The 16,402-nt window shown below is 45.3% G+C and overlaps 1 protein-coding gene and 1 long non-coding RNA gene across 2 annotated transcripts; both read left to right on the top strand.

Annotated features, from left to right (window-relative positions):
- The first annotated feature begins 3,574 nt into the window (after window positions 1–3,574).
- Window positions 3,575–16,018, top strand: gdi2 (GDP dissociation inhibitor 2). Its single transcript, XM_038276877.1, has 10 exons — window positions 3,575–3,735; window positions 7,094–7,201; window positions 7,283–7,382; window positions 7,742–7,876; window positions 7,958–8,156; window positions 8,247–8,378; window positions 10,913–11,012; window positions 13,295–13,466; window positions 14,443–14,642; window positions 15,551–16,018. The coding sequence occupies exons 1-10, from the start codon at window positions 3,691–3,693 to the stop codon at window positions 15,701–15,703; spliced, it is 1,344 nt and encodes a 447-aa protein (XP_038132805.1). The 5' UTR covers window positions 3,575–3,690; the 3' UTR covers window positions 15,704–16,018.
- LOC119777874 lies at window positions 11,019–13,074 on the top strand. Its single transcript, XR_005279987.1, has 3 exons — window positions 11,019–11,997; window positions 12,092–12,953; window positions 13,048–13,074. It is a non-coding gene; the product is annotated as an uncharacterized LOC119777874 (long non-coding RNA).
- Window positions 16,019–16,402: the final 384 nt, after the last annotated feature.

Below are 16,402 nucleotides of genomic sequence, written 5' to 3'. Positions count from 1 at the left end.
CAGAAGTACAGACTTTCCCAGAGAAAGACTGAATATTTAACCCTAAATCCTTTAGTCGATTGTTTTTATCCAGCAGCAGTTTATTAAAGTTGAACTGAGTTGATTCAGATGGAAAATACTTTGAGTCCTTGATCATGGTGATTAAAGGCAAAAATTAGAATATATCGTCCTCATATGTGGCTTTGTGGTTTTTATCACATTAAAGAAAAGGCAGGACTCCCTTTTTTTTAAACTTTATTCTCTGCTAAAGTTCAACTTTGCATTCAGTTCAAATAAACCAAATCGCTCCAAGAGATAATGGAGGAGGAGTTATTCAGAAACCACCACTATAATAGGCTGAAATGAACCACAATGAATTAACATGAAAGCATTTAAAGTAGATCTTTTAATTGTAGATGCTATAAATCATGTTTTACTGCATCTCTGGACCACAGTCTTCATCTGCAGCTCATTTCTGCAGCTGTTGTGTCTAATGGAGGAGCATGGCCCTGGACCATCATGGCAGAGCGCTCAGGTCCACAGCCTCCCCTCTTTTTACACAGTTGCCTTGAAACTCACTTCATCTGCAGGAGGAGCTGAGCAGTGAAAGGAAGGCAGCTTTTGTTTAAGGTTTCTAAAGGCTGAACTTAGTGGATTTCTTTATTTCTGGCGCCATCTTGTGGTAGAAGGTTTTAGATCTGATAAAGTCCCTTAAAACCTAAAGCTTCAAACTGGCTGTATTAACTGACAGTTAAGGCCAGTATATAAATGGAAAGTTAAATACTAGGAAAACTGTGGTGAAAAGGGCCCCATGATAACTGCACACTTGAAATTATTATAATGCAGAAGTCTTTTAATAGTCCAAGGGAGATTTACCAGCTGGAGTCTAACTTTGAGATTAAAGTATTTTTTTTATTTGCACATCAAGGCTCCAGAGTCTGGAAGGAGACAGAAGTGAGACATGACAAGACGCTCTGTGTGAAATGAAGATAAATAATCATTTTAATTATTTGACAGTGAATTTTTATAATACATTTAAAATATATCTATACATAAACATAAAGAAACATTTACATTAGAAATATTTCCAATTACTACAACGTAAAAATTAATGGGCTAGGGTTATAAATTATTAGAAATGCTAATGCAGTCAGAACAATTTTATGGGATTTGTCATATTATCAAAGTCTGAATCCTTTTCATGGTAAAAATAATTGCTGCTAGAATAATTTCCTCACTGGAAAAGTTTATTCTGCAGCGCTGCCCTTATGACACATTTAAAGGAATTATTGTTGTTTTCATGTTGCTGTCAGGAAGCTTGATTTTTAACAGACTCCTTTGTCTTCTTTAAATATCAGAGCTCAACTTTCAAACAGATCAATCCTGTTCTTGTTAAAGTGTCGGTTAAGTGTTTTATTTCCCGGTGGATCATCTCAATCAGTGGTGCTCCAAACTGTCAATCATCCTGGTGATGTGTTTACTAAGGCCGTGAATGGGCTCATGCATGAGGAGAAATGGGCTCATGCACGAGGAGAAATGGGCTCATGCACGAGGAGAAATGGGCTCATGCACGAGGAGAAAGGGGCTCATGCACGAGGAGAAATGGGCTCGTGCATGAGGAGAAATGGGCTCGTGCATGAGGCCATTTCTCCTCTGTCCAATGTCAATAACTTCCGGTTTGAGCTAAGTGCTTTTATTTTGTTGAGCATTTGTTTCTGGTCCGCGCTATGTAGCATGGTTAGCTTTATTATTTATTATTTACCTATTTAGGTCAGGGTATTTATTTATTATTTATTTATTTAGCTCACTGCTGCTCAGTGGAACAGTGGTTATCACTGCTGCCTTGCAGCAAGGAGGTTCTGGGTTCGATTCCTGGCCAGGGGTCTCTCTGCATGGAGTTTCCATGTTCTCTCTGAGCATGCGGGGGTTCTCTCCGGGTACTCCAGCTTCCTCCCACAGTCCAAAAACATGACTATTAGGTTAATTGTCGTCTCTAAATCCTCCTTAGGTGTGAATGCTTTTTTGTCTCTGTGCTGCCCTGCGATGGACTGGCGACCTGTTCAGGATGGACCCCCCCTCTCACCCACTGACAGATGAAGAAGGACACCAGCACCCCTCATGACCCCGCTTGGGAGCAAGCGTGTTAGAAAAATTGATGGTTATTTATTTATTCAGGTTAGGGTATTTATTAGTATAATTATTAGTCTTAGGACCCCTCCCAAGACGTAAAAGTTTGATTCCTTTGCATGACAGCATTTACCATTGTTTATTTTTATGCATAAATTCAAACATTTTCCAGCATCATATATGTTAGATAAGATAAACTGTTTCACCATGGAGGAGGATTTAAAGTTCGCTCTTAATGGAATATTAATTTACAGGAATTTTAATAATCTGATGAGGCCATAAATAAAGTCTCTGCTACATGCAGACTGATTTAGGCTTTTGGGAAGAATTATCAACAATAAATGTGGAACCTTATTTTGAACATAATGAAGTAAATTGTTGTAGCTGCTTAAAAGCTGTAAAAAAAGAAAAGTCATTTTGTATATAAAAAAAGTTTTCTAAGTTAAATGCGGTTTGACTCATACTAATGTGTTATTATTTAAAAATATTATAAATAAATGATAGATTTTCTAAGGTTTCTCCAAACTTTCAAGCATCCATCCATCCATCCATCCATCCATCCATCCATCCATCCATCCATCCATCCATCCATCCATCCATCCATCCATCCATCCATCCATCTTCCTCCGCTTATCCGGGGTCGGGTGGCGGGGGCAGCAGCTTAAGAAGGGAGGCCCAGACTTCCCTCTCCCCAGCCACTTCCTCTAGCCCCTCAGGAGGAACCCCAAGGCGTTCCCAGCCGAGAAACATAGTCCCTATAGTGTTTCCTGGGGCTCCACCGCCCCCCCCCCCCGATGGGACGTGCCTGGAACACCTCACCAGGGAGGTGTCCCAGAGGCATCCTAACCAGAAGCCCGAGCCACTTCGACTGGCTCCTCTCGACGTGGAGGAGCAGGGGCTCTACTCCGAGTCCCTCCCGGATGACCGAGCTCCTCCCCCTATCTCTAAGGGAGAGCCCAGCCACCCTACGGAGGGAACCCATTTCGGCCGCTTGTATCCAGGATCTCGTTCTTTCGGTCAAGACCCAGAGTTCATGACCATAGATGAGGGTAGGAACGTAGATCGACCAGAAAATCGAGAGCTTCGCTTTTTGACTCAGCTCTCTCTTCACCACAACAGACCGGTACAGCGCCCGCTTCACGGCAGACGCTGCGCCAATCTGGTCAAGCTAGCTCTAAGGACTTTCAAGCATTTCATCTAAAACATATTTCTGCTTTCTGTAAAAAAAAAAAAAAAAATGTCCCGGATGTCTTTATTTATTTTCTTACATTTAACCAATATTAAATACTAATCTTGCTTATTTATGTTTTCTGTTTGTTTGTTTTGTTTGTTTTTTTGTTATTATTTGTTTATTTTTCTCATCAGCTGCTTGTATTTCTGTGGAGGACACTTTATGCTTAATTATGCATAGTTTGAATTTCTTTAGTACAAAAGTTTTGGTTTGGGCTGAACCAATCCGCTGTCAGGGAGCCCCGCCCCCTGCGTCACGCGCTTGACGTTGAGCCTCTTTTCCTTTTCAGTCTCGCGGATCTCCATTTTCTTCTTTGGCGACAGCTTGAAGCAGAAAGACTGAAAGCTTTGAAAATGAATGAAGAATACGACGTCATCGTCCTGGGCACCGGGCTCACGGTGAGAAAGCATCCGATGCTGCAGACACTGAAGGCGGATTGATTTCCAGTCTGTTAGCGGCCTGTTTCCAGGCTGCTTCCAGCCTAACTAGGCCCAATTAGCTAAGTAGCTAGCTTAGCCGCTAACTGACTGCAGCGTAATGAACTGTTAGCACCATGCTAACTGCCAAATCACCAGGTTACTCTTTATATTAAGTTGGTTTAATCGAATAGTGACGTCAGCATGTATTTATCCAATTAACGGAACAGAAGAGTTTGTTTATTTGCTGCCTGAGAATAGAAAGCGGATAAGTTAGCATTAGCATTAGCTAGGCCAACTGCAGCTAACTAGTTTCCCTACGTTTCCTTTAAAGATAGTTAAAATCACACATCAGTTATTAATGTTATTCAGATTGTTTTCTTCTTAGTTGTTTAGCTTGTTGCTCAGCCTTTAAAAAAACAATAGTTGGATTTCCGCTTGTGAAAAAGACACTAAAAGTTTATTATTTATAATTCTTCATGTTTTAGAAGTTAATCAAGACAAACGTGTTGCTTCCTCTATCAACTCGATACATTTTTTTGCTTTATTATTTAGGATCTATTTAATATGTTGTTTGTTTTAAATCTGAGAAAGTCTCAAACTGCAAACAGTTTTATGTCATTTTATTTTCCATATCCTCTCAGCCAACCTTCATATTTTAGAGTATAAGTGGATATTTGGGGCCTGTCGCCATGTCTCCTTTAAACAGAAAAAGATTAAATAAATAAAAACAGCTCTACAGTCTTTAGACTTGGATCCTGAAGAGAAATGTCATAAAAAAGCCAGGATGCAGAATCTGGTTGGTTAGGCTTTGCTAAGCCGGGTCTGGGTGTGGCTGAACTGAAACTCTGCTGCTGATTGTCAGAGCTTCACTTTCAGCCAGTCTGAAGCTAAAGGCTGCAGCTTCTAACTGCTGTGGCTTTGCTGCTTTCAGTTCCCGATGCAGATCAGTGACTTAAACTTCTTCCTCTTTTGGCTCCAATAGAAGGAAACTAATGTGATGCACAGGATCACTAATGGGTTAACAATATACGCATGTTTTTGCTTCATCAAATTATGGATCAGGCCTTCCTTCCTTGGTTGTTTCTAAGTTCTGACTGTTGTTTTTTTATTTGTTTTCTTTCTGTAGGATTCTAGCTTATAAAATAGACTCACTGCTTATTTGATAGAGTTGGTTTAAAACTTTAAATGCAGCAGAAATGTGGGAATTATGACTTAAAGGTGTGTTTCTAACTACATTTTGATCAAGATCCAGGAAAACATAGATTTACAAACAATAAAAGCGATTTAAATGTATAAAAATGTCAAAGATGGGATATTTCAGAGTAATAAAAAAAATGTGTATGTAGTGATAAAAGCAGAAAACGTCCCCTCAGACTTTTTTGCGTGATACTTTTAGTCTCGTAAACGTCCATCCAAGCCGTCCTCTGCAGCTCCAGCGCTGATCTAACAACTGCTCTGGTGGAGAGGAAAGATCTTCAGAACAATGGCTGTTTGTCTTTTGTGATTCCCCTTTAGTTTCTGCTCTTCCTCTTTGCTAAACGCTCTAAACTGTATCTTAGCAGCCATTAGCATTCAGGTGACTGTAGCATCTAAAACCAGCGAGGGTTTAGAGTTAGTCCTCCAGGGTTGGTACCTGCCTGCTTCACATCTGTCCTGGTTTCATCAGAATCAAACGTTCATCACCTGCTGAGAAGCTGCTGTAAATCTGCAAACGTCCTTTTTCTTTAACAGTTTGGTGCTTGTTTCATTAAACAATCAGGCTTTAGGCATTTAGGTCCAGAAACAAGAGTTAAGCTTTACTAAAAATAAATTGTTCTTTTTTTGTGTGGTTAGAATCCAATTTAAACTGCTTGGCCATGTGTTTTTTTTTTTTCCCTTCAAATTGTTCTCTTGTTCACTTTTGAGAAAACCTCTGATTTCTGGCACTAAAGCAAATTTAGTTTGTTTGAATGACTTCTATGGTGCATAAATAAAAGCTTCTGGTTTTAATGTATAAAATGTTAGCATGGAGTGTGACTGCGGCGGTTGCTGTGACTGCGGCGGTTGCTGTGACTGCGGCGGTTGCTGTGACTGCGGCGGTTGCTGTGACTGCGGCGGTTGCTGTGACTGCGGCGGTTGCTGTGACTGCGCCGGTTGCTGTGACTGCGCCGGTTGCTGTGGCTGCGGCGGTTGCTGTGACTGCGGCGGTTGCTGTGGCTGCGGCGGTTGCTGTGGCTGCGCCGGTTGCTGTGGCCGCGCCGGTTGCTGTGGCTGCGCCGGTTGCTGTGACTGCGCCGGTTGCTGTGACTACGCCGGTTGCTGTGACTACGCCGGTTGCTGTGACTGCGCCGGTTGCTGTGGCTGCGGCGGTTGCTGTGACTACGCCGGTTGCTGTGACTGCGCCGGTTGCTGTGACTGCGCCGGTTGCTGTGACTGCGTCGGTTGCTGTGGCTGCGCCGGTTGCTGTGGCTGCGCCGGTTGCTGTGGCTGCGCCGGTTGCTGTGGCTGCGGCGGTTGCTGTGACTGCGCCGGTTGCTGTGACTGCGCCGGTTGCTGTGACTGCGCCGGTTGCTGTGACTGCGCCGGTTGCTGTGGCTGCGCCGGTTGCTGTGGCTGCGCCGGTTGCTGTGGCTGCGGCGGTTGCTGTGACTGCGCCGGTTGCTGTGACTACGCCGGTTGCTGTGGCTGCGCCGGTTGCTGTGGCTGCGGCGGTTGCTGTGGCTGCGGCGGTTGCTGTGGCTGCGGCGGTTGCTGTGACTGCGCCGGTTGCTGTGACTGCGCCGGTTGCTGTGGCTGCGCCGGTTGCTGTGGCTGCGCCGGTTGCTGTGGCTGCGCCGGTTGCTGTGACTACGCCGGTTGCTGTGACTGCGCCGGTTGCTGTGACTGCGCCGGTTGCTGTGGCTGCGGCGGTTGCTGTGACTACGCCGGTTGCTGTGACTGCGCCGGTTGCTGTGACTGCGCCGGTTGCTGTGACTGCGCCGGTTGCTGTGACTGCGCCGGTTGCTGTGGCTGCGCCGGTTGCTGTGGCTGCGGCGGTTGCTGTGACTGCGCCGGTTGGCCGGTTGCTGTGACTGATTGCCTTCAGCTACACATCCCTCCTAAAGGGAACGACTGTAGAAATAGATCAACCAGGTTTCAGTGAGAAAATGCTGCAGAGCTACTTTCTGTGAAAGTGACCTTCTCTCTCAGAGCCGTAAAACTAGTTTTAGCTCTTTAGTCACATGATGCTCATTACATCCGCTTAGCTCTGCAGACTTTCTGCTGTAACAGCTTTAAACACCCAGAACAAGAAAAACATAATTCCAACTTTTATAGGTTTGTAATCTTTAAACTTTGTGTGGTTTGCTTTAATGTGCAGGAATGCATTTTATCAGGCATCATGTCAGTAAAGGGGAAGAAGGTTCTTCACATGGACCGTAACTCGTACTATGGAGCTGAGAGCGCCTCCATCACACCGCTGGAAGATGTAAGCTGACTTAAATTCTGCAGTTTGTGACGTTCAGTCGCTGCCTCTTGATTCGCAGTTAGATTTACTTTCTGCCTGCAGCTCTACAAGCGCTTCAACCTCCCTGGCACCCCCCCTGATTCCATGGGAAAAGGACGAGACTGGAATGTGGACCTGGTCCCAAAGTTCCTCATGGCCAACGGTATCTGAACTGCTCACTGATTTCACCGTGTGAATGGGAGAAAGAACACCTGAACTTCTACAATCCAGATACATTTCTGTGCATTAAGTGTTTTTCATTCTTGAAGGACGTTGCATGTTTTCTAGGTTCATGTCATGCTGTGATGTTTTGTATTTCATTGTGACCAGATGATCCTCTGCCGGACAAACAGTCTTCCTCATTATTGTGTTTTTAGAATTATGCTATAATATCTAGATTTCCTTAGAAACAGGTTTTCATTAGAAGTGATAGCATCTATTTTCCTTTGAACGCTGGATTTAATATTCTTTGTTAAAATAAAGAAGCCAGAATGTGAGTCAGCATAGAGAGATGTTTTTCAGGTCAGCTGGTCCGCATGCTGCTGATCACACAGGTGACTCGCTACCTGGATTTCAAGGTGATTGAAGGCAGTTACGTCTACAAGGGAGGGAAAATCTATAAAGTTCCCTCCACTGAGACTGAGGCTCTGGCTTCCAGTAAGTAGACGAGCCGTTTGGCTCTGATCGCTGCTCTTCATGAGCGGTAGCCCCTCTAACGGCTCATTCTGTCCCTTTAAGGCCTGATGGGTTTGTTTGAGAAGCGACGCTTCCGGAAGTTCTTGGTCTTTGTCGCCAACTTTGACGAAAACGACCCGAAAACCATGGAAGGCGTTGATCCCAAGAAAACCCCGATGAGGGCCATTTTCCAGAAGTTCAGCCTGGGACAGGAAGTGATTGACTTCACCGGTCACTCCCTGGCGCTCTACCGCACTGATGAGTGAGTGCTGCTTCTCTATAGCCTGGGGGGGGGGGGGGGGGGGGGGGGGGCATTGCTGGTTGCTTCATTTCTCCTGGTTTCCTCTCTCAGGTATCTGGATCAGCCGTGCATCGAAACCATCAACAGAATAAAGCTTTACAGCGAGTCTCTGGCCAGATACGGCAAGAGTCCGTACCTCTACCCTCTGTACGGGCTGGGAGAGCTGCCGCAGGGCTTCGCCAGGTACAGCGCTTATTTCCTCTGGGTGCACTCTGTTTATTTTACAAGTATTTGCTGAGGAGAAATGGAGAATATAGCGGAAGCTGCAGCATAAAATGTTAAGGAAAGTAAATTAATATCTGCTGGTCAACTGACTGTGATCTTTAGGAGGTTTTTAAAGAACTAATTCACTCGGTTTGCAGATTATTCAGGGTTTCCGTGGGTCATTAAAAATCAGTAAATGTCATTAAATTATTATTTTGGGTTTTAAAACCAGGAATTCGAGACATGGCTGCAGCCTGTCCACGGGTGCCTGTTGGTGGCATTAAAATTAGAGCATTAAAAAGCATTAAGTTAGAGTTATTCTGTTATTTAAATCAATCCAACTTGGTCCAAAAAGCATGAAACTCGACTAATCATTTAACCAGAGATATTCTGGAAATAAAATCATTCAGCAGCTAAAGATGCAGCTGGTTTATTTTTCTGGCTGTCAATGTGGTTTTCCATAAAGCTTTAGTGGAGGATGGTCTGTCTGTTTCTGGGTGGATCATCTCAATCAGTGGTCCTCCTAACTGTCAATCATTCTGGTGGAACGTTAACGTAAGGCAGTCCTGCGTGCTCGCCGCCATTTTTCTTCTTTTGGGAACTAAACTTGTATGATCGATGCAAACAGCAACTTTTAAACAGAGCGTGCACGAGGAGAAATGGAATTGTGCACGAGGAGAAATGGAATTGTGCATGAGGAGAAATGGAATTGTGCACACCCTTGCACGCGTTTAATAGGCCTTTCTTTGACCATTGTGGGCACAGGGTTGTGCATGTGCTTCTGTGGGTCTCTTAAAGTGTGAAATTCTCCATTAATCTTTTAGCTTTACAGTTGGAATTAAACTTTGTTGTCATTAAACCATCTTAAAGTGATGAAATTCACCCTCTATATTTAACCCCTCCCCTTAGGGAGCAGTGCGCTGCCATTGTGCGGAGCCCGGGGAGCAGTGTGGGGTTAAGGGTCTTGCTCAGGGACCCAGAGTGGAGGCTGTTGGAGTGGGACTTGAACTGAGAACCTCTATTATCCAAGATCTATGCCCAAACCACTATGCCACCCCTCCCCCTATCATCCACCTAAAGCCACACTCAGCGATTTTCCAGTAATGCGAATATTTTTCGATGGGCTCGACTTTCAGCCTGATTGTGAGTCGTGTAGTGTACAGGGGGTTACGAGCGGCGATCAGCCTCTCACGACCGCTTCCCGATCAGGAATCGTGAGGCAATCAGCACAGTAATTGCACTAATTGCCAAGGCAGCGCGGTTAACTATAGAGAGCTTAATATTCCTTCCATTTATTTGCCTTCAGGATGGAGAGCTGCAGAGCAGCTCCGTCTCGCCGCGGAGCTCAGGCCGACGTGGTTTTTAGTCGCACAGTGTGAGCAGGTAGATCGCATCAGAGCGTCGGGCCAAACATAAATCGTGAGCTGTGAGCTCGCACTGTACGACAAAACCCTGCGGTTAGTCGTACACACCTTTCTGTAACCTTCCAGATGGACCACTGATGTTCTTCAGACATGCTGCTCCAGATTACGTCCTCAATGAGCCTCTTCAGCTGCAAAGCTTGATCAGTTCAATGATGGTTTTCTATGTAGAGCTGAGCGATGAGAAGAAAATCTAACAGTGTATATCACCGTGTGTTTATATATCACCATATTTATATGAGGAGGCGAGCGGGCCTGAGGCAGCTGCTGCTGGGGATTCCCAGTGACAGCGCAGCGCCTGTATGTGGGGGTCTGAGCGGCTCCCACAGAGAAATAATCTTTGAAGGCAGGATGGTAATCTGGGTGAACTGACTGCACAGACCATGTTTTCAGGAGGATTTTCTCACTTCAACATAGATTCTAATATAGCTGCCATTGTTCCAGGCAGAGAAAGGATAGCGTAGCTCCGCCCACCACGCATCAGACCCACATTACCACCGCGCAGCTAGAGCAGCAAAGACAGGGTGACAGACGTCCTCTTTTTTTTCCGCACATGTCCTACTTTTCACACCTAAACAAAATGTCTGGGGGAAATTTCAAAATCGGGGATTCGTTCATGTCTCAGGGTACCCGCACAGGGGGGAGGGACAAGCAGAGAACCCTTATTGACGTGTCAGGAACCAATCGTGTACGACGGACCCTCTTTCATGATTGGTTGTGGTTATTAATTGATTTCTCACTTTAGCGGGGACCAATTATTTTAGCTTCCAGACCTTCTATCTATCTATCTATCTATCTATCTATCTATCTATCTATCTATCTATCTATCTATCTATCTATCTATCTATCTATCTATCTATCTATCTATCTATCTATCTATCTATCTATCTATCTATCTATCTATCTATCTATCTATCTATCTATCTATCTATCTATCTATCTATCTATCTATCTATCTATCTATCTATCTATCTATCTATCTATTCTATCTATTTTTTTCCATTTAATGTCATAAATCTGCTGAACAATTGTGTCCATTAATGGATTTAGTGAAATAATTTTTGTTTTGAAAGTTCCTCATTTTGGTTTCAGGTTGAGCGCCATCTTTGGCGGGACGTACATGTTGAACAAGCCCATCGAGGAAATAGTGACGGAGAACGGGAAGGTGGTGGGAGTGAAGTCTGAGGGAGAGGTGAGGCTCCTGAGAGGTGAACTCTCCTCTGGGCTCATTCTGTTTCACATCCTGCTCACCTTTTAGTGCACATCATCTGCTTCTGTTCACTCGCCGTCTTTACCTGATTCCTGCATCACCAACGGGACAAAGACACTGATGCTTCCACTCAAACTAAACCAGGAAGTTGGTGTGATGACAACGTGCCACCAGCAGCTCTATGGAGGGAATTTTGGTCCATTAAATTTTGCAAAGAACACGTTTTGTAAAATTAAAATGGATGTAATCCAGAGTGATTTCTCAGATTTGGTTTTTCTAAATATATTAATGTAATTTTGTGCATATTTTGCTTTATTTTTTGTTTTTCTAATATTTTCTTACAGATTTTATTTATTTTTTTATCAGACTGAGTTTTACAAATTCCTTTTATTTCAGGTTGTATTTTCCAGTTCTCATTGTCTAGACTTGTGGGGCGGGAGCTCCTGTGGAGTGACGTCTAAAGACGCATTTCAATTGGTCTTCTAGGTCGTTAGCAACAACAGTTTCATTGGTCAATATTGGCTTAAAGGAAAGGGAATTGGATCTAAAAACACGGTATGAGAAGAAAAATTTGTAAAACTCGATCTGAAAAAGATTAAAGAAAAACAGCTCTGCTACATCCTGTTTTTGGCCCAACTTCTAAATTTTACTTAACGTTTTAGTGTCTTTATCCCGGTGACGCTAGGTGACGTTAGCTGTGTTTCTTTATCCCGGTGACGCTAGGTGATGTTAGCAGAGTGTCTTTATCCCGGTGACGCTAGGTGATGTTAGCAGAGTGTCTTTATCCTGGTGACGCTATCGGAGTGTCTATCCCGTTGACGTTAGGTGACGTTAGCTGTGTTTCTTTATCCCGGTGACGCTAGGTGATGTTAGCAGAGTGTCTTTATCCCGGTGACGCTAGGTGATGTTAGCAGAGTGTCTTTATCCTGGTGACGCTAGCGGAGTGTCTTTATCCCGTTGACGCTAGGTGACGTTAGCTGTGTTTCTTTATCCCGGCGACGCTAGTGGAGTGTCTTTATCCCGGCGACGCTAGCGGAGTGTCTTTATCCCGTTGACGTTAGCGGAGTGTCTTTATCCCGGTGACGCTAGGTGACGTTAGCGGAGTGTCTTTATCCCGGCGACGCTAGTGGAGTGTCTTTATCCCGGCGACGCTAGCGGGGTGTCTTTATCCCGGCGACGCTAGCGGGGTGTCTTTATCCCGGCGACGCTAGCGAGGTGTCTTTATCCCGGCGACCCTAGCGGGGTGTCTTTATCCCGGCGACGCTAGCGGAGTGTCTTTATCCCGGCGACGCTAGCGGGGTGTCTTTATCCCGGCGACGCTAGCGGGGTGTCTTTATCCCGGTGACCCTAGCGGGGTGTCTTTATCCCGGCGACGCTAGGTGATGTTAGCAGAGTGTCTTTATCCCGGTGACGTTAGCAGAGTGTCTTTATCCTGGTGACGTTAGCGGAGTGTCTTTATCCCGGTGACGCTAGGTGATGTTAGCGGAGTGTCTTTATCCCGGCGACGCTAGTGGGGTGTCTTTATCCTGGTAACGTTAGCAGAGTGTCTTTATCCCGGTGACGCTAGCGGGGTGTCTTTATCCCGGTGACGCTAGCGGGGTGTCTTTATCCCGGTGACGCTAGGTGACGTTAGCGGAGTGTCTTTATCCCGGCGACGCTAGTGGGGTGTCTTTATCCTGGTAACGTTAGCAGAGTGTCTTTATCCCGGTGACGCTAGCGGGGTGTCTTTATCCCGGTGACGCTAGCGGGGTGTCTTTATCCCGGTGACGCTAGGTGACGTTAGCGGAGTGTCTTTATCCCGGCGACGCTAGTGGGGTGTCTTTATCCCGGCGACGCTAGCGGGGTGTCTTTATCCCGGTGACGCTAGCGGGGTGTCTTTATCCCGGTGACGCTAGCGGGGTGTCTTTATCCCGGTGACGCTAGGTGACGTTAGCGGAGTGTCTTTATCCCGGCGACGCTAGTGGGGTGTCTTTATCCTGGTAACATTAGCAGAGTGTCTTTATCCCGGTGACGCTAGCGGGGTGTCTTTATCCCGGTGACGCTAGGTGACGTTAGCGGAGTGTCTTTATCCCGGCGACGCTAGTGGGGTGTCTTTATCCCGGCAACGCTTGCGGGGGTCACGCTAGGTGACGTTAGCGGGGTGTCTATATCCCGGTGACGCTAGCGGGTTGTCTTTATCCCGGCGACGCCAGCGGGGTGACGCTAGTGGTGTCTTGTTGTCTTGTCGTTTTGTGAAATTCCTCTCTGCTTGTCTTTGTTTCCAGATTGCAAGATGCAAGCAGCTGATCTGTGACCCCAGCTATGTGATGGACCGTGTGAAAAAGGTTGGTCAGGTGATCAGAGTCATCTGCATCCTGAGTCACCCCATCGCCAACACTGGAGACATCAACTCCTGCCAAATCATCATCCCACAGAATCAGGTCAACAGGAAACACGGTGAGATGAGGAAGCGCTCAGACCCAGAAGACTGATCTGCTGTTAGGAAGCATTTCATCATCAAAGGCTGCGTTCGCACTGCAGGCCTTCATGCTCAATTACAATTTTTGGAGAAATCCCTTTTCTTTTTTTGTGTTGCCGTTTATATTTTCAAATATATGCGACTTGTATGTGATCCCCTGTGTGAACTGCAGTCATACAACGTAAGTCTCCTGCATGCGCAGTAGAGACACAATGACGTCACAGGCCAGCGTGCTCAGTGTTTACGGAAGTAAACATGGATGGTGGCGCCGGCGCGCATCAAGCGATCTTTTCCGACCAAATAAATTCAATCTTTTCAAGAGGGTTAAACATAAATACTGCTCCGCCATGGTTGTTGTTTTTCTTGCCGCTTCTGCGTAGCAAGATCCAGAATAGTGACCTTTGTTAATATTAATGGCGTTCAGGTCGGATGAATGCGACCTGGCTGTTCAGACACAGGTTGCATTTGAAAAGATCAGATTCGTATCGGATTCAGGACCACAGAGCCAAGCGGCCTGGGTCGCATTGGAAAAAGCTGATCTGTGTTGTTCAGACTGCCATGAAAAGATCAGATCCAGGTCGCATATGGGCTTCAGGCTGCGGTGTGAACGTAGCCAAAAAGACCTTTTAGAGAGGATCTCTGCTTCTGTCTCCTTGAACCCCAGTGGGCCTCAGCAGATGGCCGCTCACACTGAGCCTGGTTCTGCTGGAGGTTTCTTCCTGTTCAAAGGGAGTTTTTCCTCTCCACTGTCGCTATAAGCATGCTTAGTGTGAGGGATTGCTGAAGAGTCAATGAGTCGATGCAATCAGCCGGTTTTCCTTAGATAGAAAACTTTGAATCAATCTGACTGGATGATCTGGTTGTTTTATTTCTATGAAGTGCCTGAGATGACAGGATGTGAATTGGAGTTAAAGAAATAAACTGAAATAAAATGAAACCTGTTTCTCTTTTCAGACATCTACGTTTGTATGATCTCTTTTGCTCACAATGTGGCTGCGGGGGGTAAATACATCGCAATCGCGAGCACCACCGTGGAGACCAGCTTCCCTGAAAATGAAATCAAGCCGGCCCTGGATCTTCTGGAGCCCATCGAGCAGAAGTTCGTCAGCATCAGTGACCTGTATGAGCCCACCGACCTGGGCACTGAGAGCCAGGTAGGAACGCTTCGCTTTCACCAAAGTGATCAGCCATGTTTATGAGGGACACACAGGGAAAGGTCTGCATCTTTGGGTTCAGTGCTTTTCCTCACCAGCCTGACTGCAGGCAGCGGCAGCGGCGGCTGCTGCAGCAGAAGCAGCTAGTTTACATTCTAAGTCTATAATTGCTGCTGGAAGCAGATTCTAACTCCCTCTTCACCTAAATCCATTAGAAGAGTTAAAGGAGTTTTTACTGTGTTTTAGGCTCTGAAATGGTCTTTATAGATCTACAATATTAGATGCAGCCATGGAGCCACTCAGTACTTTATCTACAGTTTTAAAATGTGCTACTTTTTCATCCATGCAGTTTACCATAAAACCTAGAATGGCTGATTTATTTCAGAACCCCCCCCACCTCTACCTCTACATTGGCTAAATTTGATTAAAAATTTTCATTTTAATAAGAGGCGTTGAGGAAACTCAATTTCTCTGCTCATAAATAAAAGCTAAACTGAAGAAGCTGCTTCAGGGTTTCCATCCCAGCGTTTCTGATCCTTCAAATAAAGTTTATTACAATAAGCTTCACCCTCTAGTTTCCATTTGTTTTTAACAGCACATACAATTAAAAACATTAAAAAGAAATTCAAGCATTTCTTTTTTTTTTTTTTTTTTTTTATTAAAGAAAAAATCCTTGGTCTGTGATTTTATTTTCAAGGCCGGTCTGTTAGTTCATTGTTTGGTCCGTCTCCTCAAGAGGAGATGATGATGATGATGATGATGATGATGAACCCAGTCAAGTCTGAGAACATGAAGCAGAACATGTTGAAATGTTGATATTAAAGTCCTAAATCATCTAGTTTGTTTAATTCAGTCTAACAGCAGAATTAAATATAAACCTGTTTTATTTTTTTCTGTGTTCCTCTTAGATCTTCATCTCCCGCTCATATGATGCCACAACTCACTTTGAGACCACCTGCGACGACATCAAGGACATCTACAAGCGAATGACTGGTTCAGACTTTGACTTTGCTGAAATGGAGCGCAGGAAGCAGGACATCTTCGGCGACGCTGCCGAGTAGACGCCACACATCCACAGTCCTCCACATTATGAAAGACGGCTCTGATTGGATTCTTTAAAATGACAAAAAACCCAAATAGATAAACTACAGAAACCAGTAGCCCTGGGTGGGTTAGGGTCAGCCCAGTTTATGATCCTTAGAAAGATGAAAGGTTCAGAAAGGGAGCTTCGCTTTTTCACTTCTCATTCAGGTGGATGTTGCACTAAATACAGTTTATGTCTAATAGTACTTTTCTCTTCTGAGTCATCATGTTTAGATAAAGCATTATCCAAAGACCCCAAATACTCAAATAAAAATCATCAGTATCTTTAAAAAGTTTCTATCTTGTGGGTTTAGGGTGGGTGGGGTCCAAGACTGATCCGTGGTTCAGGTTCTATCAAACTGTAAAATATCTGCATGTTGTTCCTGCAGGTCTGTTAGTTTTCCATGTTTGCCTGAAAGACGGCTAGCTTTGGCTTCGTCCTTTTCTTCCCTTCAAAACCCCCCAGCAGCAGCAACAGGCGGGCCCCCCGGGTTCCCATCCTTTACCCCGGGGGCCGCGGCCCCAGGGTTCCCATCCTTTACTCTTGGGGCCGCGCCCCCCCGGGTTCCCATCCATTACTCCTGGGGCCGCGGCCCCAGGGTTCCCATCCTTTACTCTTGGGCCGCGGCCCCAGGGTTCCCATCCTTTACTCTTGGGGCCGCGGCCCCAGGGTTCCC

This window comes from Cyprinodon tularosa, unplaced genomic scaffold (genome assembly GCF_016077235.1).
Source record: "Cyprinodon tularosa strain WSP-4 unplaced genomic scaffold, ASM1607723v1 ctg1286, whole genome shotgun sequence".
NCBI classification, from domain to species: domain Eukaryota; kingdom Metazoa; phylum Chordata; class Actinopteri; order Cyprinodontiformes; family Cyprinodontidae; genus Cyprinodon; species Cyprinodon tularosa.
Note: the sequence above shows the minus strand (reverse complement) of the source record. Positions and strands in the feature narration are given on the sequence as shown.